Raw genomic sequence first — 24,719 nt, 5'->3', positions numbered from 1 at the left:
AATGTGCTATCCAGACTGACTATCATTTTGTAAATGTCACCAAGGCAACAAGAAATTTGTCACATTGTCATATGACTGAACCTGTGTTTTCATTAGATGTCTTTTAGGGACTTCCTGAGTTGAAAGTGAGGGATAATGCTGCATTGAAAAAGTCCTTTCCAGACCTGAGTCACCGTGGGTTTTTTATGGATTAAGTCTTTAGCATTCAAAAATTTAAACTTTTCAGTGAGTCCTTTCTCTTTGACTCATTGCAAACGGCTGATATCTGACATAGACGTAGGTGACTTGTACTTTTGAAACAATGAACATTTTTAAAAAGTTTAAAAACTTACCAAGCAGACACAAAGAGCAAATGACATATGAGCAGAACATTTTCTTCAATAGATCAGAAATGTTGAAAGTCCTGTAGAGATGGTCTAGAATATATTAAGATGCTATTTATGTAGCTAGAGCTAGTTTGTGTTTGTGAGAAATGCATTTGCAGCATTTCTCACCTCCAGTTCCGGCATTTTTTTTTTTTCACAGTGGGTTGTCTTTTTTGTGTCTGCTGTGGTCCACATCTAATGTGTCTGTTACTGTCTGTTGCAAACATTTATCTTTATATTATATTTTCCTGCCTTCCTACATATCGATAGACACATCTTATATTTCTTCTTCCCACCCAAAAAGAAAAAAATCTTTCTTCTGTTGAACACAAAAAAAATAAAAAATAAATTTGAACAGTGTTGGAAACCAGTAACCACTGACTTTCTAAGTATTTGTTTTTCCTACTATGAATGTCAACGTTTCCACGGTTTTTATTTAGGCTAATATTACATTAGATCTGAATGATAGAGGAAGTAGCGGAGTAGCAGCTCAGCAGGAGTATGATCCAGAAGGTGGCGTTAAAGTGCAATGCTGTTTCATGCAAGCTGCTGGTAAACCTCGAAGAAAAGGTCTAGGATTTCATTTTGAACACAATGCTAACAGATAAGCACCTATAATCTGTTTTAAGTATAGTTAGAGTAGATCAAATGTATCAACGTTTTCGTCTGTGCGAACGGTCTGTCGATCTGCATTTGGTTTTTGGCGAGTTTTTCTCTGTCAGGGGATTCATTCGCTACTCTGCCGCACCCAAACGCAAATAAGCAGAAATTACAAATATAATCGACAGATCATCTTCGAAACTATTGGGCTATAAAGTATACTACATTATGGGAAACGTTCTTCTTTTCCTTCTGCTCTCGCTGTTTTTGGAAGGTAAGATTAGATTTGGTTCGCATTTTAAGAACTTTCGGTTTCACTTTGGATAAAGGTTTGTCTTTTCTTTTTTTTCGCAAGTAAAATACTGCTTGCTTGACAAGGTTTGCTCTTCCAGTTTGGAGAATTTCCAATTAAATTAAATGAAACACGGTTGTGCTAACTTACAAAGTGAAAGGTGGCTACGTTTGGCTTAATGGGTTGTGGGCATTCTAAAACGCTTAACGTGAAGAACGGCTTTATGTACCTAAACATGGGTCAAATAAACCCAAATTTCTGTGAGATTTGACTTGCAATTAACATTAACTACTGTAAAAAAACGAGCCCTAATTCCATAAATAGAGTGCAAAATATCGAGTTAAGCGTTTTCTCCATTTGCGTCAAGTTTATAACATAAGACCAGAGACGTAGCATGTTGGCCTTTATTCCAGCGGGTCATATTGATGCTTTTCTTATACAAGTACCCAGTATACATGTTTTATGCAATGCTGAAATAAAATACCAAAGACTTAAAAGCATTAAATCATATTGCATGACTAACATACGTTCAAAATAAACATCTAGAATAGACTACATGTTGACATGTTTGATAAGCCTACATAACTTGACAATAAATATAGAAATAAATGTAAATATAACGACAATAAATTAAGTTGTTGGTAATAACAAAATGGAGACTTGACATTAACACGGTGGTGCAGTAGGTAGTGCTGTGGCCCCACAGCAAGAAGGTCGCTGGTTCGAGCCTAGGCTGGGTCAGTTGGCATTTCTGTGTGAAGTTGGCATGTTCTCCCTGCGTTTGCGTGGGTTTCCTCCCGGTGCACCAAATTCCCCAACAGTCCAAATATATAAGACATATAGTGAAGGTGAATTTTGTAGGCTAAATTGTCGGTAGAGTATGAGTGTGTATGGGTGTTTCCCAGAGACGAGTTGCAGCTGGAAGGGCATCCACTGCGTAAAACATATGCTGTATAAATCTGCGGTTCATTTCACTATGGCGACCCCGGATTAATAAAGGGGCTAAGCCGAAAAGAAAATGAATGAATGAATAAATACTATGACTGAAAAAAAACAAGAGAGCAAATTGACAAACAAGAGAGTTTACAAATAAGATGTTAGTATAATTTAGCAAACTAGCGCGCAGGTTAATAATTTATATGTACTACAGTTTTCATTTTTACTCCTTTTTTTATTCATAAAGCTGTTTCTTTTAAATAGTGAGCACTATTGTGTAATCAAAATTTATACACACTAAGTGCCTGTGCTTTCAGAAAAAAAGAAGCTTTACGTGATCATATGTGAAATCAGTCAGTCAAATTTTTTTGTGATAGAACTTGGTGCTTGACACATTATTGGTCAGTTAAAAAAATATAAACAGAACAAATAATACGAATAAAAATTACTGATAATTTGCCAGACTTCTGAGTATTAATCACTTTGTCTGTTATAGTCGCCAAGTGTACTTTGCAGTGATGTCAATTCTAAGTGGAAATACAACATTTGACAGGCACTAAATATGCCATAGAAGCAGTGCGCTGCCTTCACACTCCCCCTATTGTCGATCAATAGCAACTATAGCAGTTCCTCTTAAAATACCAGTACTAATAAAATGAGGTATAATATTATTTTTAAAAGCGCAGTGTTGCGATTCTTTTCTAGTACCATTAGATCGTCCAACACTACAGGGTTTTACTCCGAAAAAAATAAATGCTTGTTTTTCTATATTCTGCATAATTTTGAAGCAGCACAGTTATTTTCTATGCTGATAATAAAAGCAATAATTTCTTGATCATCACCATATTAGAATGATTTTTAAAGGAATTATGTGACTCAAATGACACTAGGAAAATGATGCCAAAAATTCAGCTTTGGGATAACAGAAATATTCTAAATGAGCATGGTTTTGTTTATTACACACATATTGAAGCATGTATGATGCAGGTGTTTTCATTAACAACAGTCCTTTAAAGCAAAATTCGTTTGAGCTTGAAGAAACTGTTATCAAAATATATTACAGATATGTGGCAAAATGTTCTCAAAGTAATCATGAACAAAATTTTAGATGATTAAATGTATTAGACAAGTCTAAATTATTTGTATTCTGACAGTGTTTTATAATCAGGAAAGATTCTGTGTAACGGAACTGTCATCTTTGTTTTCAGGTGTGTTTGCTGAGGAGGTAACAGTGAAAAGTGGAGATTCAGTCACTTTCTACACTGATCCTAATATACAGGAAGGTAATGTGATAGACTGGAGGTTTGGACCGCAAAGCGACCTCATTGCTAGAATTAAAAGAAAAGCCAAAACAAGTAAAGTATATGAGGATGTGCTTGATTGGAAATTCAAAGACAGACTAAGGATGGATAATCAGACTGGAGATCTCACTATCAAAAACATCATGACAGCAGACTCTGGTGATTATGAAGTGTCTAACGAAAACGGCGTCAAAAAGAGTTTCAAAGTCAGTGGTGAGTATGCACATTTGAAATTTATAGTTAACTTTTTTTCCAAATGTTTTTACAGTGCTAAAACTTCAAATCTCAAAATGAAGAGGTGCCTTGTATCTTTTTAAAATTAGAGGGACAATAAAAAAATACACCAGTGTTTGATTACATGTATATGCGTTAAAATATATCCATTTGATTGTTCTTATAGAATAAAAGCTCAACATGTTTATCAGCAGCTGTTGTATACGACTGAAGGGCTTCATTTATTGTTTTTTCTTTAGCAATAGGCTAGATCAGGGGTGTCAAATTCATACTTGGTAAGGGCCGCACTGAGTGTTTTGAATAAAGTCAGGGGCTGTACATGCGCATTTTCAAAATGTATTTATTGGAGAAAATAAAAGTGTATTAACAACCGTATGACATCTCTATAACACTTCATTAAACCACATTTATCAAAATAGTAAAGTTTCATGTTTAATTTAGACCACATTTATGTCACAGTAGATTTCATCTCTATCAAAACATGAAATATGGTCTCTAACCAATATAAGCATAAAACAGTACTGTAGGCTAGAGTAACCCTGCTGGTCCTATACCCGCCCAACTCGCTCCGAGCTGGGATCGAACCGGCGATCTTCCGCATAGGAGTCGGTTGCTCTAACAAGGAGGCTAAAGACCATGGCCTCTAGTGTGTGTTGCTAGAGCACCTTTAGAGGTCAGAGGAGTGAGGTTTACCTGCACAGCACACACTAGCTGGCCTCCGTTAAAATAGCATAGAACAGTAGTCTAACTATTTCATATTCAGAAAAACTGATGATAAAACAAAAAGCCAGCAGCTGATATACCACATTGTATAAAGCAATTGATGGTTTCTGATAATGTATTATTGAATTAGCTTTAAAAAGGCAACCTAATCATGAAATAATCCATGCCAACTGCCGATGCCTACAACTGAACTTGTGAATTTCAGAGGGGGGAAAAATAAAGCAATATATTTATTAGTAGTGTAGCGAGGCAGAGGGAAAACAGCGACACAGTTGGATAAGTTTACAGACAAGTCCCCGGAGGGTGCTTTATTTACAATGTGAATGGTGTGCAAACGGTGCTCTTCTTCAAGGTGAGGTGCTCTGGTGCTCCGGGAAGTAAGTGAAGGACAGTGAGTAGTCGGGTGTGGGATCGTCACGAGCTGGAGTCTGCTGTGGAGAGACAGAGAGACAAGCATTAGCGCAGGGAGTCATTAGAGGAATGAAGCTCGTCTTCTTCTGGCGTGGGCTTGGTTTATATGCCTCTCCGCTTGATGACGTCCAGCTGTGAGCGATCCTGTGCTGATGATGGTCCAGCTGGGTTGGATTAGTGACCAGGGCGACGTGGCATGTGTGTGCTCGTTGCAGTAGGTTATTGTAGATAAATGGTAGCCTAAGCCTATACAAAAATTAATGGTTAGAAATTGTAATATTTAGACTATTTTGCTCCAAAGGACACTTGGACACATATTAGGGATTTTTTAACTCTTACCAGACACCTTGCATCTTTTCATAGAAACAATCTCATCTATTCTTGGTGTAATGTGCCTTGCCATGGCTACTTTCATTACAGACATAATATGGTGGTTTGTGAGCCGGGATCTGTGGGATGTTTTGGTTAAGGGAACATTTGTTCACATGAGTATGTTCTCCCAAAAGTAGTCATGACGCGTGCAGTGTTAAAGCGACTAGACTAGGGTGAAGCGCGACAGCTCCACCTTTGTCTCAATATTGTAATTGTCACAGACCTTATATTTAAAGCTGGCGCAGGCTACTGAACTTTTCTCTAATTAACATTCAGTTTATCAAGTAATCTACATGTAATTTTTTCATATGCTGCCACCTTCCCCAGTTCTGTAACCCATTCTTGAAATGATAATGGACCTGCTGAACGCCATCCCCTCATAATGATTTGTCTTCCAATCAATAAACTTATTTGAATCCACACAGACACACTGTAAAAATGCAGGTATCCACAAACACAAATTGATTAAGTTAACTTAACACTTTTAACACATTTATGTGGATTGAACATAAAAAAATTAAGCTGTCTCAATGAAATCTCAAGAATTGTGTTGATTTAGCTTATTTTAAATTAGTTTGAACAAGCATCCCAACACGAACGGGTCTTCCAGTACATATATGTTAGGACAAAATGAAAAGCAGCATCCAGAAACATCCTGAATGTAATTATTAATTAATTAAACCAGAATTCCTGTATTTTAGAACAGGACCACAGGGCAGTTACAAGTCTCCTTTTTCGCTTTCACATCTCCAGCATTTAGCAGAGTCCTTCAACCCAAGCCTGAAAAGCCTACTCGGATTCCAAGAAAAACGATTCAAAATTTGTAATTGTATTAAGCGTATTCATAAATTCCTTGGCAATTCGATTCTTTTGGCAATTTTTTTCCAATGTTCATCGCTAAATTTACAATTTAGCTCTTTACTCCAATCAGTATTAGGAGCAGAATAGAAACTACATCCCATCTTTGCCACTAACCATTTATAATACACTGAAACTTTGTGCCCTCTGCCATATGCCCTAAGAATTAATGAAAAATTGCATTCCTCCTTTGGAGCTCGACTATCCGTCTTAAAAGTATTATATGACTATTATCAATTTAATTTCCTTTTACAGTGCAAATGTAGTAATGTAATTAAAATGCAATCAGTTAAATAGACGCAAGCATTCATTTAGTTGTTCAAGTGTAAAATGAGATGAAAGACCTTTAGAACATAAGCGTCGTCAAGATCAACAGACGAGCACAGAAACTCCATTGAAAATACTGTGGTAACATAAATTTCAGATCATCTACAAAGATTAACAGTTTCTTTTTAGAAAAAATAAATAATAATTTAGTCTCTCATTTGTTATTATGTTGGATGAATTGGTTCATGTGATTCATTACATTACAGCATGAATCTTTCTTCTTAGTAACTCTTCCTTTTTTCTTCTCCAGTTGTGTCTGATGACTCTGTGAAAACCGTATCAGTGGTAAAGGGAGATTACATCACTTTACTCACCGGTCTTCCTGATATGAAGAGAATTAGTGCAATACAGTGGAGGTTTAAACATCACAACTCTACTATAGCTGAAATGAAGACTGGAAACATCTTTATTTATGATGATACTGATGAGAGGTTCAAAGACAAACTACTTCTGAATTATACGACTGGATCGCTGACCATCGCAAACATCGGAACTGAACATGATGGAGATTATGAAGTTGACATCATCAGCAGCAGCGGATACACCTTACACCAGTCATACAACGTGACCGTCATTGGTGAGTCCGTCAATATAGTGATACGTATTTATATTAGAACTGTAAACGATTGAACTTGGCGCATTTGTTGTAAGGCTTAGTAATTGTAAAAATGCAATATGATTAATTTAGTTATTTTAATACTATTAATTTATTACGTTTTCTTTCATTAACTTCATTAACATCAGATGTGAGCAGCATGACCAATATAACTAAAGACAATAAAGCTCATTATAGTCAGTGATTCTGTTAGGAACTGTGTGGTCCATCATTGGGAACTCAGACAAACTGATCCCCCAACTCCAACATTGTTACGTTCGGTGTTGGAAAAGGGATCGAGGACTTTATTGCAGTAACTTAGATGGGTTTTATTAACAATAAAATTAAAAAATGACAAAAAGCAACAAAAACAGCCCAGAGGGGGAAAACATTAACAAAGGCTGCATTTACAAAGCAGATCTTGATGGTCAATTCCGATTTTGTGACTATCTGATTTTTTTTGATGATCTGCTTACATCATCTTTTAAAAGTTACTTGTATCCGATCGTCTGCATTTACACAGCACACAGCAAAGGCGCAATGACCAGGAAAAAAAAAAAGAGCGGGTGCTGACTAATTAAAAAGTGCTCTTTTCTCTATTCCTGTGTGTAATCTGTTCGTAGCATTTGACAAGCTGTTTTACTATAGTTTATGACAGAAAGGTTCTCATTTGTCCATCTTCTTTTGATATATAGGCTTTTTAAACCTTTAGGCATCTTAATGTAATGTCCATGGTGTGATTTATGCACGTGATGAATGCACTAGTTTTATATTAGTTTATATTGGTTGCGTGGCAGACATTGCGCTCTCTCGCTCTCATTAACATGCTTAAATACCTGTGCTATATGACAATATAAGGGCTATTCAAGTCCTTGTGTATGAGGTTTCAGGTTTGGGACTCTGCTGAAGTCTGTTCTGAAATGAAAGTGTCAGACTTGACGTCATTCGATACAGTTTTTAATGACGCGCGACTCGCATTGACAGGTGAAAATCCGATCTACTTGCTTACACTGCAGGCACGAGAACACAGATCCCATTCATATCGGATAAATTTCCACATATGAACAAGGCCTGAATCTGATTTGAGTAAATCGGAATCCATGTGATTTGTTCCTGCTTGCACGTACATGGGCCATATCCGATCTGCGCCACATGGGAGAAAAAAAAAAATCAGAATTGAGTCACTTGAACAGTGCTGTGTAAATGCGGCCTTAAAGGCAAAAACAGACTAGACTGGGCTGGACTGGCAGGGAAGAGCTAGGCCGGACACAACAGGACAAGGCAATAATCGATGATAAACTGGACAGCAGACACGAGGAGACTATAAGCAGAAAGAATTAACAAAAAAACAGGTGAACTGAATAAACTAATACTGGCATAACAAGAAGTGTGGGACTAGACAATAGACAGAAACCCATGACACAAAAGCAACACAAGCCATGTGTTCTGAAAACAAGACTAGAACACGCAGCCAATGAGAGAACTCATTAACCACGTGTTCACAAGACAACACTCAGCATGCGGCCACAATGTAATCACCAGGCCATGTGCATTAACAACACCAACACAAACGGAACGCAAGACATGAGTACACAATAAATAAAAACACTAACCGTGCACTCACACATGCAACGTGCATGTTTCATCCCAGTGCCTACTAAAACCAACTAGACTGAGACGCTGAAAATGAAACCACACACTGCAGACCTAACAAACAAAAGCGCTAGCAAGCACGTGCGAACTAAGCCTTCACTGGCGCGTGTGCCCTCGCTACAAAGACAAGAGCGCACTGCTCACTCGATACCGCACATTCACAACAACGACTAGAGACACAGACCAAGACAGTATGAGTGCCCACATACATACAAGACAGAACTAGTGTCTGGACTCTGCCATCAAAACAAGAATTAACAAGACTGAAGTGACAGAATCCTGACAAGCATTGCTTGTGCTGCTTTTGCCCCAAATTAGTTTCTAATTTTTGCTTTGTCCTGTTGGTGTAATTCCAGACTCCACTCACAGATTGCATTGTTTACATGTTTTGATTCAAATTATTTCCCAGTGATGGGTTGCATCCACTGCGTAAAACATGTGCTGGATAAGTTGGCGGTTCTTTCCTCTGTGGCGACCCCAGATTAATAAAGGGACTAAGCCGACAAGAAATTGAATGAATGATTCAAATTGATGCTTTCTTAAATTTTTGACACTACTCTGTCAATTTGTGATTTTCAAGTGTTTTAATAATCAACTAGCTGGTTGAGAATGTGCACCTCATTTGTCGACTGCTTGCGCACATCACTAGTTTCAATCACAAAAGCCAAAAGAGAACTACTGAACTGAAGTGCATGTTTAATGACATTAACTTGCAGGCACACCAATATTGTGTAAATACACACTTTTTTACAAATTGCAAAATACATAAAATTACATTTTTTTAATTATGGCATTTGGTTAATTACAGTCAAATATCGATACAGTTGCCTTATGGGCTGCTTAATGTTATTAAAAAAATGGAATTGGTGCATGGGTCAGACACCAACAATATCAGTGTAAAAGAGTTACTGTACGTGTCATGTCCTTATTATCATAAGACTTTAAGGATCACAGTGCAGCAAACTCAAAATCATTAGTCTTTGAAATATTTATACTTTATACTATCCTTAAAACAACAAGGCTTTGTTTATGTCATAGTGGTAACAGCTGAATAACACAGTAAAATTTGCGGAAGGAAGGAGGAGGTTCATTTCACTGTGGCAACCCCTGATTAAGGGACTAAGCCGAAAAAAAAAAAAATATATATATATATATATATATATATATATATATATATATATATATATATATATATATATATATTTGCGGAAGGAAGTAAAAAGATAATATATTTAAAGAGATAGTTCACCCAAAAAAATATATATTTTCTTACTATTTACTCTACCTCAAACCAAAACCTTGAGTTTCTTTTTTCTGAAGATATTTTGCTGTAAGCTGAATCCTGTCCCCATTGACTTACATAGTAGGAAAAACTAATTCTAAGAACTAAAATTCGATTAAGCTAAATAATGGTGGGAAATAGAATTTTATTCTAACTAAACTTTAGAATGGCTAGTTTCTTTTATATCAAATTTAGTGTGTTATTGATTGAAGACATCATTGATGTCAGGGTTCTGCCACTCTGGTCTTGTAAATTCTTGTTTTGGTGGCAGAGCTCGGACACTACCCATGTCTGGTCCTGTTTCTGTCTCTGTGTGCGCGCGCGCCGTCGTGGGTGTACGCAGAGTGTGCGCGCTCCTGCTTGACGCGGCCGCGCGCGCGCTCTGCGTCCCTCAGACGCGTGCGCTCTTGTACTCGTGTTTGTGTTTTCGTCTGTCAGCAGCGTGGTGTTTCATTCCAAGCGTCTCAGTCTTGTTGGTTTCGGTTTTGGTCAGCACTGGGATGAAGCATGCACGCTGCGTGTGTGAGCGCACGGTGAGTGTTTTCATTCATCGTGTGTTCGTGTCTTGCGTCTTTTGTCAAAGCACATGGCTCGGTGTTTACATTGTGGTCACGTGCTTTTGTCGTGTGCTTCAGTGTTGTGTTATGTGAGCGCCTGGCTTGTATTGTCTCTCTGTGTCATGCGCTCTCCCGTCTATTGTCTAGTCCCACCCTCCTTGTTTACTCATTATTAGTTTGTCATGTTCACCTGTGTGTCAATTTACTTTTTTGCTTTATAACCCCCCTCATGTTTTCAGTCCTTTGCCAGTTTGTCGTCGATAGTTTCCTGTCCTGTTGTGTCTAGCCCTGTCTTGTCCAGCCAGTCAAGTTTGTTTGTTCATTTATTTGTTTTATTAGAGTTTTTCCCCCTCGGGGTTGTTTGTTTTGCCTTTTTGTTTTCATTTTTATTATTAATAAAAACCCATTATTGTTTGCACTTGAGTCCTCGCTCCCTCATCCTTCCCGAACCCTGACAATTGAATCATTAATGTAAACACTTTAAACTTTTTGCTGCCCTTTTTATTTGTGCAGTTTCTGTTTTCCTCATTGTTTTTGTGAATGTAAAAGAACCATTTAGGAATGTCTACATGCATCAAAGAAGCTACATTCCTCAGTTTGTTACAGTTCATTTTTCATTATTGTGTTCTGCTCAGCAAACACCGAATCAATTGTTAGATCTAAAATACATCTTCTTGATCTGGTAAATGTATTGTTAGATTTAGTAAGAGATGATAACTGAAATTACTGTCAGTGAGTTTTTTTCTTTGCGTTTAAGTAACTGCTCAGTTCTCATTGTGTGTTTGCAGTTCCTACAGGTGATTTTAAATCACTGATCATAGAGGAGGAGGGGGCTTTAGTCACGCTGCAGACTGGTACTGAAATACAGGTCAATGATTTAATACAGTGGAGGTTTGAAGACACTGACTTGACTCCTGGTGGGAATTTGAAAGATGGACTAAATATGGACATGAAAACTGGATCTCTGACCATCATAAATCCCAGAAGAACAGACTCTGGATTTTATGATCTGAAGATCATAAGAAGCAGATACTCCATACACAAGAAATTCGCTGTTGCTGTCTATGGCGGTGAGTAGAACAAATCTGTGATAAGAGTTTAAAAAATCTTGACAATTTACTCACTCTCTTGTTATTTTATTGAATTCTTCAATTAAGAAATAAAATGAAGGTTTCAGAGGAAGCTCTTCCTACTAGTGATCACACTAACACTTTCTCTTGGTAAAAAATACTTTTCAAAATGCTTGTTTGTAAAATAAGATTAGCTTATTTGTTGGAGGACAATTGTTTTTTATTTGATGTATTATCTGTGAACATGCCTATACCCCTAACATGGCTGTCATGTGTCAGTGAATGCAAGTTAATTGTAAAGGTCCATCTATTATTTCTATGACAGTAGTAACAGTATTAGTGAAGGTTAAATGCGTGTAAGCCAGGGGTGTCCAAACTTTTTGGGCCGAGGGCCAGATGCAAAAAAACAAGTGTTGTCGCGGGCCAAATTTTACACATCACACAGACACGCATATATATATATATATATATATATATATATATATATATATATATATATATATATATATATATATATATATATATATATAAATACAGTTGAAGTCAGAATTTTTAGCCCCCCTAAATTATTAGCCCCCGTTTATTTTTTCCCCAATTTCTGTTTAACGGAGAGAAGTTTTTTTCCACACATTTCTAAACATAATAGTTTTAGTAACTCATTTCTAAAAACTGATTTATTTTATCTTTGCCATGATGACAGTAAATAATATTTGACTAGATATTTTTAAGACACTTCTATACAGCTTAAAGTGACATTTAAAGGCTTAACTAGGTTAATCAAGTTAACTAGTCAAGTTAAGGTAATTAGGCAAGTTATATTATAACAATGGTTTGTTCTGAAGACTTAAGGGGCTAATAATTTTGACCTTAAAATGGTTCATAAAAAATTTAAACCGCTTTTTATTCTAGCCGAAATAAAACAAAAGTCTTTATCCAAAAGAAAAAATATTATCAGACATACTGTAAAATGTCCTTGCTCTGTTAAACATAATTTAGGAAATATTTAAAAAAGAAGAAATAAATCAAAGAGGGGCTAATAATTCAGACTTCAACTGTGTGTAGATAGACAGACAGACAGACAGACAGACAGACAGACAGACAGACAGACAGATAGATAGATAGATAGATAGATAGATAGATAGATAGATAGATAGATAGATAGATAGATAGATAGATAGATAGATAGATAGATAGATCATAACAAGAACTGCTGCTTAATTGAATGCATGTAATAGCGACACCCGGTGGTTATTTATTGAATTACGTTCATTTTTGTATAGCGGGCCAGATTCTATTGATATTATTAAAATCCTCGCGGGCCACCACAAAACCGATTGCGGGCCGCAGATGGCCCGCGGGCCGTAGTTTGGACACGCCTGGTGTAAGCCTTTTTAGCACGTGTGAAAAAAAAATTATTTGTTGAAATGTATTTAAAATTGTTTTCAACTCCGAATTTAATTTGACTCCAATTTATAATAATTCAAATTTAGACTAATCTAATTCAAACTGATCACCTTATAGGTTGTGATTTGGTCTGATTTAGATCGATTACCTAATAAATCCTTATTTTCAGTTAATGGTTCATCGTTTACCCAAAGTCACAGAGGGGCTCTATTTTGACGGTTCATGCGCAGAGCGCAAAACGCAGGGCGCAAACGCTTTCAGGGCGTGTCAGAACGCATTTTTGCTAATTTAAGGACGGGAAAATCCGCTTTGCGCATCGGCGCATGGTCTAAAAGTGTTGAGTTTATTTTTTTAATGAGTTATAGGTGTGTTTTGAGAATAAACCAATTAGAGTCTCATCTCCCATTACCTTTAAGAGCCAGCTGTGTCTCGCCATAAGCGCATTCGCTATTTACAGGACGCAAAGTAAGTCTAAGTGGAAAAACTGAGCATTTTACAAGCAAACAGTTAACGGTTGACAGTTTTTTTAAACAGAAAATTGTTAAACAGAGCATCTACTGCGTGAGCATGAAAGATAATGGATCACTTTCACTTTCTCTCTTGGATAAGGAAACCTTTACGCACAGACATCAATTAGTCTATAAATAATTAATTTTGTTTGTTAAACGCAAATATTCATTTCAAAACAGTTTCATTTTCTAAATTAGTTCTAATTTCCAGCAAATGGATAAATGAAAAATAACAAAATGTGCTCAAAAACCTGAGTGATATCCTAAAACACATGCTGTGCCCCATATGGTCTAAAACCTGACAGGTGGGCAAATCTAAGCTTGTTTTTAATAAAACAAATATAAATATGGATATAATAAATAATACTGCTAATAATAATAACATTATACAAAAGCAAATTGTTCTGAATGAACTGAAAAAGCCTCCCGAGATGAAGAAGACATAAAAGCAGTGATTTTTCATATTTATGTAGGCTAGAAAATAATATGTTTTGTAATATTTTCATCCTTTATATTTATGTCCTATATCTATTCTTATTATATCCTATATATATCCTTAATATTTACATTTTTTCATATGTAAAGATATTTGCCTATTGCTCTCTTGTGTGTATTAAGCAGTGTGTAAGTGAGGCGCAACTCTGCGCTGGAGTTTAGACCGGGTTAGTTTTGGTCTAATGAAAAATCTATTATAGTTTCTCAAAATAGCAACGTGCCAGCGGTTCGCCTCAGAACGCCTTCCTTTTTAGACCAGAACGCCTATGGGTGCAAAAACGAGCACTAATGCATTTGCTATTTAAACAGCGTAACGCAACGCCTCAAAACGACTCTTGCGCCAAGCTGAAACTACCAAAAGACTACTGTGCCGCCCCTTGCGCCACATTGGGCCGGGTGTATGATAGGGCCCTTAGACTCAGTATGCTGGCCAGTTACATCAGCTCACGGACACATCCTCGCCAGTTCTGGTTCTTAGATAGGGAATATAACTGTAAGCTAATTTCCGTTAAATAATAATAGGCCGCCCCATGCTTGCTCGCACATAAACAATGTTTGATCTAGCCCCTAGATTATATCATACTAAGTCAGTAATTGTCAGAAATCAACAGGTCACTATGCTGGATCCATTGAGCCTGAATCCATGACTAATCCTGGTTGTAGGCTGCGGAAACATCAGCTGAAACAATCTACTAGATTTAAGTGATTTCAGTGGATATTAGAGTTGAACAAGAATTTTACATTTATTTTTCAGGCAAAGATTTTCCATTCCAGTTCACATAATTAAACAAAATCAGCCAATTCAGAAACGTACAACATTAGTTACCCAAAGATTAATTTAAGAGTTAGAGATGAATACCTGACCATGTAGAAATATGTTGCAGCATATATGACTTAATGCAGAGCTCAAAGACTCAACACTGCAACAGGGTATCCTGTCTACAGGATCCCACAGACACGTCTGCACATTTCCCTTAAATACTCAAATCATCATAAATTCAAGACAGTAAAAGCTTCACCAAGCCATTGCCTGGTCATGACTTGATGTGAAGACCTTTTTCCCTGGAGTGGAACAGCTGGCAAAGATCTTTTCAAAGCTGAAACCCAAATTAACTGATAAAAGGGAAATAGTAAAATATTTCAGTGAAATTAAAACCACTTTACCGATCACACAGAGACATTTAAAATGACACCAAACATAATTATAGACCCACAAGATACACCGTATTAAAAACTTAGACATTCTGTGTAGAGCTGCTCTGGTGGAGAAGGTAAAGCTGAGAGCAGAGAATGCATGATCGAAACTGGTTTCCTACAGTAGCTGATCTTCTTCTCAGATTAGAAAGTATATTGTTTTAGTGCCTGACAATTCTCGTGGTTTTGTGTTGTGTGATGTTCCTAATGTGAGTATAATTCCTAATTGGCATTGGACAATAACCGTGTTCAAAGGTATACCGCAGTTTGGAAAAGTCAAGGTTTTAAAACTGTAAAAATTTTCTGTAATACTATTCCTAAGGTATAAGTAAGTTTTTTTTTTGGTTTAATTTTTTTGTTTGTTTTTTAGGACAGCAGTATCTCTGGCAGAAACAAATATCCAAAGATGCTGTTTTAAATTTAAAAAAAAAAAATCTGTGTAGCATTCCCAGCTGAACAGATGCACTTTACTCTCAGGGACTGATGTTTATAAAGTTTTTAATCTTCAAAATAAATCATCGTAAGAGCTGAATAAAAGAAACAAAGAAACAAATAATATTCATTACACATATCCTTGAAATGACGTTAAACAAATGCTCATAACTAGCCAATAAACTGATAAATACACATTTACAGTCTCAAATTCACTGTACAGGCATAAAATATAAATGTAATTAACTTTATAGGGATAAGTCTAAATAATTTGAATTGCTATAACACTAACAATGGCAATATTTAATGCAGATAAAGCATTTATGACCTTATAAATTACAATTAGACTCCAATATAAACAGCTTTAACGATTAATTAATTTTAGCTCAATTAGTGATGTTAATTTTAGAAAGATAAATCTAAAACACATAAAATGACCAAAATAAAGACCTTAATGGCTGTTAATGTCCCATTTGTAGAGCAAATTATAATAAAAAATAAATGACATGCCTTTTCTAAAAAACTAACAAATAATATCGATAACACTGAAACTCAAAATCCTTTTATATGTGCTAACAACAATTAAATGCTAACCAAAAGACCGTTAACAACTATAAACTTTCACAATAAACAGTCTTTTTAAATTTCTCTGATTAACATATCAACAATACCTTGTGCCCTTCATCAGCCAGGAGCTAAAAGTCAGAAAAAACCTTTTTAACTGCCTTTACGATAGTCTTAACAGAGAGCACTCCAGAGTCCTTTCCTTTTTAACGCTAAACACTTCACCTATAACTTCTTCAATGTGCACACTACGGTCTGATTTAAGACAACAGCACCCTCTACTGGATGGAGGCAGAAGTGTCCGTGATTTAACAGTTTAAAGGTCATCTACAATCTGTGTTTTTGAAACAAATGAAGACAGCAGAAGTCTATAATTAATTAGATTTTTTTAGCCTGACATGTTTACTGCTCCAAAATACCTTAAATGTTCCCCAAATTTAAATATATTGTGTACAAAGGGAAAAAAGTTTTAGTTTTTTACCCAGACATTTAAAAATAATATATATTTTAGAGCAGTAATCTCAATGCCGTAATACCGTGAAACTGTGAAATTTATATCCAAGGTTATCATACTGTCAGAATCTTATACCGGCCCATGCCTAGTTCCTAATCATATCAGCCTAGAAAATAGCAACTTTTCATTTTCCGTCAGTGTTAGTAGATGATAACCACTGAAGAGTCAAGCTTCAAATTGGAAATTGTTTTTGAGCGAGATGATGCTAATCGTCTAATTCGATTCAATAATCTATGCTAAGCTAAAAGTAGAGATCAGAGATCAGCTGAATTGATTCAAAGAGGGTACAACTCAACTGTTTAACTTTGGGGCACCTGTAAAATGAGCACATTTTCAAAAAAAATTGTTCTGTGTTTATATTAAGATCAGATTCATCGTCATATACACAGCTTCACTCAAATGTCTGAAGATTTATGGTGTTTTTTAGCAATCAACTCAATCACTTGTTATTACAGCTTTATAATATTGACAGTCTCTCTTTCTTTCAGCTCCAGGTTCTCCTATATGTGGGCCCTCGGGTTGGTCTTCAGGTGCTGTAGCAGGGATTTGTGCATTTCTTGTGGCTGCAATTGTAGCTTTGGTCATTTACTTTTACCGCAGGATCGCTAATCTACAAGCTCAATTATGTGAGTATGGCAGCTGATACAACATCAGATACATTTTTTTACTTTTCTCATGTTATTAAATTATGGTATGTTAGTTTGTATGACTAATGAAAGTTGGAAACATGTTACAAAACATAAATAAGCCCGCTTCTGTTTTCCGTTAAAAAGCACGAATAAGATGATAATTTATTTTTCATCCACAGTGGTACGAGTAGATGTTTAATTGCAACTTTTTTTAAATCTGACACACATACACACAGTGAGTACATACAGAGTTAGGTAATAACATCAGATTATGAAAACAGATTTCAGAAATCAAGTACAGTACTTGAAATTAGTAAACTACTTTTTAAAATATTAAGCTCGTCCACTCGTCCAGCCTCTTCACCCTTCACCCTTGTGTATTACACCGCCCACATACAGCAACAAGCAGAGGACGCTCTACGGTTTGACAAATATTGCTGTTGTTGGGCAACATAATGTACTTTTGAGGCTTTTTTAGTCAAGAATGTAGTTGTTTAGATTGCAACTATGCAGTTTATTTATAAGGATAGTGCCCATTTTAAAATATTTACAATTCCTGAGAGACAGCGCATCAGTGGCCATTAGCCTGTCATTGAGCAAAACAAAGACAGTTGATGTTGTCCATCCACAAGATAGCGACAGAGACCGCATAATAAGCCCTTAGAGAAAAAACACAGAGTAATTTTAAACTACAGCTGATCAAATCATTATTAAAGAGGCAAGTGACATTCTAAGTTGATCTTTCATGTTTGTATGTTGTAGTGCTGCATTTATACCATAGTAATTGTAGTGTATTGAGTTTGAGATGGGGCTCATCCTAAAGTCTTAAAACCGAAGATGACGATCTGTTTCTAATGACTCTCCTGTTTTCGCTACTGCAGAACGAAGTTGTGCACGTGTTATCCCAAACACAACAGTAATCTGGTAGTGTTTGCTTTGCTTAGGCTTTTTCGGGGTTAATTATTGTGATCTCCCAATTGCAACAGGCAAATACTTAAAAATCTCTGTAGACTGATGGCATTTAATGCTGTTTAGCCTTATAATCCTAAAATGTGAGCAAATCACCTGTTTTGTCATCACTTTAGACATTACGCTAGAAAATCATTCAAACACTAGCTCTAAAGTGGCGGTTTTGAAGTAGCAACATTTTCTGCTGTTCTGGTATCAGCTGCAGATGTGAATGAATGGCGGAAGAAAGTAGTTCCTCATACAAAAGGGTTGTGAGATTCTCCTTGTTTGATTTTCTTTTTTTATATACACATATTATGCCTTTGAACTGTTGTATAAATGCAAGATCACATGAGTAGCAGTGCAATGTGACTGGCTGTATATCGCCTCAAGCCAACGCATGCCTCCCACCAGTGCCGATATACAGCCAGCCACATTGCACTGCTACTCGTGTGATAGTCAAAACTATTAGCCCCCACCTTTTTTCTCTTTTTTTTTCTTCCAAATGATGAGCTAAGAAATTTTCACAGTATGTCTGATAATATTTTTTCTTCTGGAGAAAGACTTATTTATTTTATTTCGGCAAGAATAAAAGCAGTTTTTAATTTTTTTAAACAAACCATCGTTGTACAATAACTTGCCTAATTACCCTAACCTGCCTAGTTAACTTAATTAACCTAGTTAAGCCTTTAAATGTCTCTTTAAGCTGTATAGAAGTATCTTAAAAAATATCTAGTCAAATTTTATTTACTGTCATCAAGGCAAAGATAAAATAAATCAGTTATTAAAGATGAGTTATTAATACTATTATGATTAGAAACGTGCTGAAAAAAATCTGCTCTTTGTTAAACAGAAATTAGAGGAAAAAATAAACAGGGGGCTAATAATTCTCACTTCAACTGTATGTATATATATATATATATATATATATGTGTGTGTGTGTGTGTGTGTGTGTGTGTGTGTGTGTGTCCGCGTGCGTGCGTCTGTAATTTCCAAGTTAATTAAGTTCTCACACTAAGAGCAGCACAGTTAATTTGATTGTTAATATTTTTAATTTTTTCCCCCCAGATGACAAAAAAGATACCTTGATGTCTACCATGAGTACCCTTTCAGACAAAAATGAATGAAACCAATCAAAAGGTATGGTCATGAAAAATAAATCAATATGCTGTCATGCAGATAGCAACCATAAAACAAGTTGAATGTTTATTTGATGTAAAGCTAATCTAAGAAGAAAATTGTACCTGTTGCTCTTTGCATGTGATGCATTCATGCTAAGCTAAGCTGTTCCCACAATAACTGGTCATTTATTCATGTGTAGTTGTTGATTTTGAGTCAGATCAGAGTGACGTGGCTCTTTCTTCATTTTTCCAGAAAGACGTGAATTTGTGTTTAATTCAAAAACCATCCAATGTGCCACTGACTGACTGACCACACTTGTTTAGCGCATTTATAAGACTTCAGTGTTATTTAGCTGCTGTGCTTAATTTTATTATTAAATGTGTTATTGTTTTGTGGTACATTGCAAGACTTCATTTTATTGTATCTGTCTATATTATGTATCTGAATATTTTCTAATTATCTGTTGCTCTGAATGTGAGATCTGTTTTGACTATTTTACTTTTGTTTGTATTATAAAGTGTTAATATGCTGTCCTACATGACTGCCTTAGCGTCTTTTCAATCTGTATTTTGTTATTGTAGCTCTCAAGCTTCCGTTAGGACATGTTTGTCCAAAATCATTTTATGTAAAGTTTTTTACAAGAGTTACCTTAATCTAAGCTGTTCATGCCTTGGCTTCTTTTTCAAAGTTTACACCATGAGATAAAAAAGAACAGGACTCAATTTAACAATGTAAAGTGGTCGGAAAATAACCCTTTTTAATCTTTACCTTTGGACAAAAATGTCCACCCATAGCAAAGGAATGGGAAATACTAAAATCTATATAACATTTGTCCAATAAAAATCAATAAATCCAAGGCAATGCAGAAAAAACATAAACCAAAATAAAAGTTTTAGTCTATGCAACATGCTTTGTGTTAAACACACACACACTCTCACACACACACACACACACACACACACACACACACACACACACACACACACACACACACACACACACACACACACACACACACACACACACACACACAAACACCCCCCAAAAAACACCTTTGAAATCTATTGCCTTTTACTTTCTATTGCTATTATTGATATTATTAGATTTTTATACAACCTTAAGCCAAAATATTTCACCAAAGTTAACCAGTTTTTAGAATTTGGATGTCTGAACTTGCTAGAATATTGTTTTTGATTTGCACACACACATACACACAAACCACCAAACAGCGCCTCCCAAAGAGCCAATGACTACTACAGTCAAAACAAAATCTGAGTGGTTCAACTTGAACACATACACAAAAAAAAAGGACTTGATTCAACTTGATTCCTCTTTGAGTCCAACTCCATAATTTGTACCATTGGAATTTAATAACTGAATAATTAAATATATTTATAAAGTCAATATATCATAAAAATGCAAAAATAGACAGATTTTATATGATTATAGACAGTGATATGGGATATTTGTTAAAAAGACAAAAAAAAAAAAAACTCAATTGGAATCACAATCAAGATTTTGTGGACAGAAATGTCCATGAGGGAAAGATTAAGGGCTGCAACACAACGGATGCTTGAGACTTGTGAATGTAAAAGTGGGATTTTTTATATTCTGTTGATGATTAATCACTTTGATCTTCGCTTTACATGAAGGGTGTGTTAATGAGACTCTTATTACACCTTTATAATGTGCCATGTCAATAATATGACTGAGATAGTCATTAACTGTCATTAAGTATTATTTGCTCGGTTATATCATTTGAAATGCTAATATGACATTGGTTGAGATGTCTTTGTCATGAAAACATAAACAAGACAACATAACTTGTCATAAATCTGTCATAAACATGATTGTTGTGAGGCATAATAGTTGTGTCATGAATATTAACTTTTATAAGTGGAGCAATCAATTTGAATGAATGTTTTTCAGTAAAATTGACAATAATCTGTCAAATAATTGTATACCAGCGTCATTAATTAGCATTTAATGACATTTTAACAACAAATTAAATTTGTACCATTTTAATAGAGGACAATATAAACAATTAATGATGCTATGCTAAAACTGCTAATGATATAAAATTCATTCATTGATTTTCCTTCGGCTCCGTCCCATTTTTCATCAAGTGTCACCACAGCAGATTGAACCACCAACTTATCCAGCATATTTGTTACACAGAGGATGCCCTTTCAGTCTGCAACCGGGTACTGGGAAACATCCATACACACTCACATTCAGACACATACACTAAGGCCAATTTAGCTTATCCAATTGACCTATAGCACACGTCTTTGGATTGTGGGGGAAACCGGAGCACCCCTGAGGAAACCCACTTAAACACAGGGAGAACATCCACACTGCTAAATGCCAACTGAAACAGCCGGGACTCGAAGCAGTCACCTTCTTGCTGTGAGGCATCAATGCTAAGCACTGAGCCACTGATATAAAATGCATGACACAATTAAAACAGCCTCATAACAGTCATGTTTATGACAGATTTATGACAAGACATGTTGTCTTGATAATGTTGTCATGACAAGGCCAAAGACAGGTTATGATGCATTTGAAAATGTCAGGTTGGCAAAACAAGACATGTAAAATAATGTAATCTTTGCATTTAAAATGATATTACTAAGCAAAATACACTTAATGACTGTTGTATGCATGAATCTCATTCATAATCTTGACACATATTGTCACGATTATGAAGGTTTCATGATAGTCTTATGAACACCCCCTTCAAGTAAAGGGTTACCATTCTTTTGTGTGGCCTTACTAATGACTGTTATTGCATTTTATTCAAGCTGAATCAATGATATGTGCTGTTTTGAGCTGAGTGCATATTACTGTTCACATTGTGCTGTTACTGGAAAAAAAAAACAATAAAACAATCAAAAGACAAATTGTTTTAGCCATTGTCTGTTTTCTGTTAATCTCATACAGGACAAATAAAAGACACACAAATAAACATTCTGCTTTTTCAGAAAGTCTTACTGTATACAAAGTAATGATGAAGTCAGAATAAAACTAATTTATACTTATGTAAGATTTGAGATATTACAAATATTTTGATGTCCTTGACAATTCAAACATGAGCCGAAAATAGAGACAATTTACTCCACAACCCAGCAGGTGAGAATGCGGGGGGAAAACAGCTCCCCCTACATTTACATTTGAAACCCTTGTTCTATCACCCCAACTCACACAATATGGTCATTTCAAAGTTTGAATGTTCTATATCAACCCAAGTGACTTTATCATGTTTGATGTCATTTAAAATGTCTGGTACAATGGTCTCAATCCCTCAGAAATAGACATAATCAAAACAATAAATATATTACTTCAGGCATCTTTTGTACCACTGTGAAGGCTGTGCCTTTCCTACAGGCAGCACTAAATGCAAATGCCTTTTGTTATTCACACACCCCTTTCCTTGAAGGGATTCTTGGATTACCTAAGGCAGGGGTGTCCACACTCGGTCCTGGAGGGCCGGTGTCCTGGAGAGTTTAGCTCCAACCCTAATCAAACACACTTGAACAAGCTAATCAAGCTCTTACTTGGTATACTAGAAACTTCCAGGCAGGTGTGATGAAGCAAGTTGGAGCTAAGATCAGCAGGAAACCGGCCCTTCAGGACCGACTTTGGACACCCCCGACTTAAGGGAAGGTTTGAAAAATGTTTGGGGCGAATCTGCTTACTCAGATCAGTGTAAGCTCCATGTTATGTATTTTGAAGTCAGGTGTGCATCTTTTAATATTGGATTTATCTTTGATAATTTGATGTCTTGTATTAATCGTTCATGAATTGACTGATTGAATTGGCATAATACACATTTACCTGACTAATAAATTGTAATGTTTGAACATATTTTGCTCTGTAATTATTAGTTCTAGTAGATTACTCTGTATCTTTGTTTCCGCACGTCTTGCGTCAGGTCAGTAGACGGACTAGAATCCAGTTGAGATGGAGCATTGGGCACACTAATAGTGTTTTAGGGATCCGACTGACTATTGATATTGATTCAAGTGTACTTGGGTGGAAAGGGCGTTAACTTCCGTCTAGGTCAACAAGGTATTGCATGACTAACCTAGATTGGGTACCCGACTTTTGTTTGAAAGTAATTCAAACAGCAATCTTCTTGTTGTGAGGCGACAGCACTACCTACTGCGCCACTGCTTCACTTATTCATATTAATTGAATAATTGCTGTTTGTGAATTGGCAGCCATCACTGCTCACTGGGAAATTTTATTTTACTTAAAACAGACCCTTAACAAGCAGGTAAGAGTTGCTGTCGCCACTGGCTTGCATGGTTTAGGATTTGTAGAGCTAACCATCGATGAATTTGCTCTTCAGTGTTTGGACTCTCAGTAATGATTTTAAACCACACTGAACTGAGCTAAACTGAACTGAACTTGAACACTAAAATCTGAACTACCCTGATCCAGTTACTATGACCATTTATGTGAAGCTGCTTTGACACAATCTACATTGTAAAAGCGCTATACAAATAAAGCTGAATTGAATTGAAAATTTTAAACAGAATGCATAATTATCACTCATTAAAACTACATGTGTGCTTTCAGTGCATATACAAACCCGTAGCCAGCCTGGTGGAAGGGGTGGTTCTCTTTTCTCAAAAAGCCCTTTTTGCAGTTATACGCCTCCATTTTTTTATTTAACTATGAGATTTTAACACTGCGTTTTAAGCAGTATTTAAGCAGTACTTGTTTGTTGTTTTGCTTGAATAGCTAGTCAGATGTCATCATAATCACACTTTTTGATGTACTAAAAATATTTCCTAAAAATTTGCAGAAAAGAAAAATTAAAACAAGACTAATTTTTAAAATACAAATTTCTGACATCATAGATCATTAGGAAAAACTGTAGCCTACTGTCATTTATTAGACTAAAAACAAACTGGCCAGCACATTCAACTGTCCTCAGTCACAGTTTGGCCATTTCAATAAAAAACAATATTTAAAACATAATAATAATAATAACAATAATAATAATAATACAATAATAATGAATTCTTCAGAATTTTTCTAGTCTCTTTTAGCCTTACCCTGTTTGGCAGTCTTTTTGAACATGTTCAATAGTTTGCCATAATGACGCCGCTGCCTTTCTGCCTCTCTTGCTCTTTTCGACCCATAGCCGCTACTCAGTATGGATGTTGCATCAAAGATTCAAAAGTTACCTCATTATTGTGGCTTTGAGGCTCCATGGGAGGTCGAATTACTGGCCAGAGTTATTTAAAAATTACACTTTATTACAATAAATATTAAATAAATTATATGTATAATAATTATGTATAATATTGTAGTGGCAATT

At 35.8% G+C, this 24,719-nt stretch overlaps 1 protein-coding gene across 2 annotated transcripts; it reads left to right on the top strand.

Annotated features, from left to right (window-relative positions):
* The first annotated feature begins 913 nt into the window (after window positions 1-913).
* Window positions 914-22,290, top strand: si:rp71-36a1.3. Of its 2 annotated transcripts, XM_087303604.1 has the most exons (7): window positions 914-1,239; window positions 3,402-3,707; window positions 6,670-6,996; window positions 11,295-11,576; window positions 17,177-17,314; window positions 19,334-19,405; window positions 19,640-22,290. In XM_087303604.1, the coding sequence occupies exons 1-6, from the start codon at window positions 1,194-1,196 to the stop codon at window positions 19,390-19,392; spliced, it is 1,158 nt and encodes a 385-aa protein (XP_087159730.1). In that variant the 5' UTR covers window positions 914-1,193; the 3' UTR covers window positions 19,393-19,405; window positions 19,640-22,290. The 2 variants fall into 2 exon arrangements, with proteins under 2 accessions (XP_087159730.1, XP_087159729.1); XM_087303603.1 differs by having other exon boundaries at window positions 19,334-22,290.
* The last annotated feature ends 2,429 nt before the right edge of the window (window positions 22,291-24,719 follow it).

This window comes from Danio rerio, chromosome 22 (assembly GCF_052040795.2).
Source record: "Danio rerio strain M-AB ecotype USA chromosome 22, GRCz13ab, whole genome shotgun sequence".
Lineage (NCBI taxonomy): Eukaryota > Metazoa > Chordata > Actinopteri > Cypriniformes > Danionidae > Danio > Danio rerio.
This window is presented reverse-complemented; position numbering and strand designations above follow the sequence as displayed.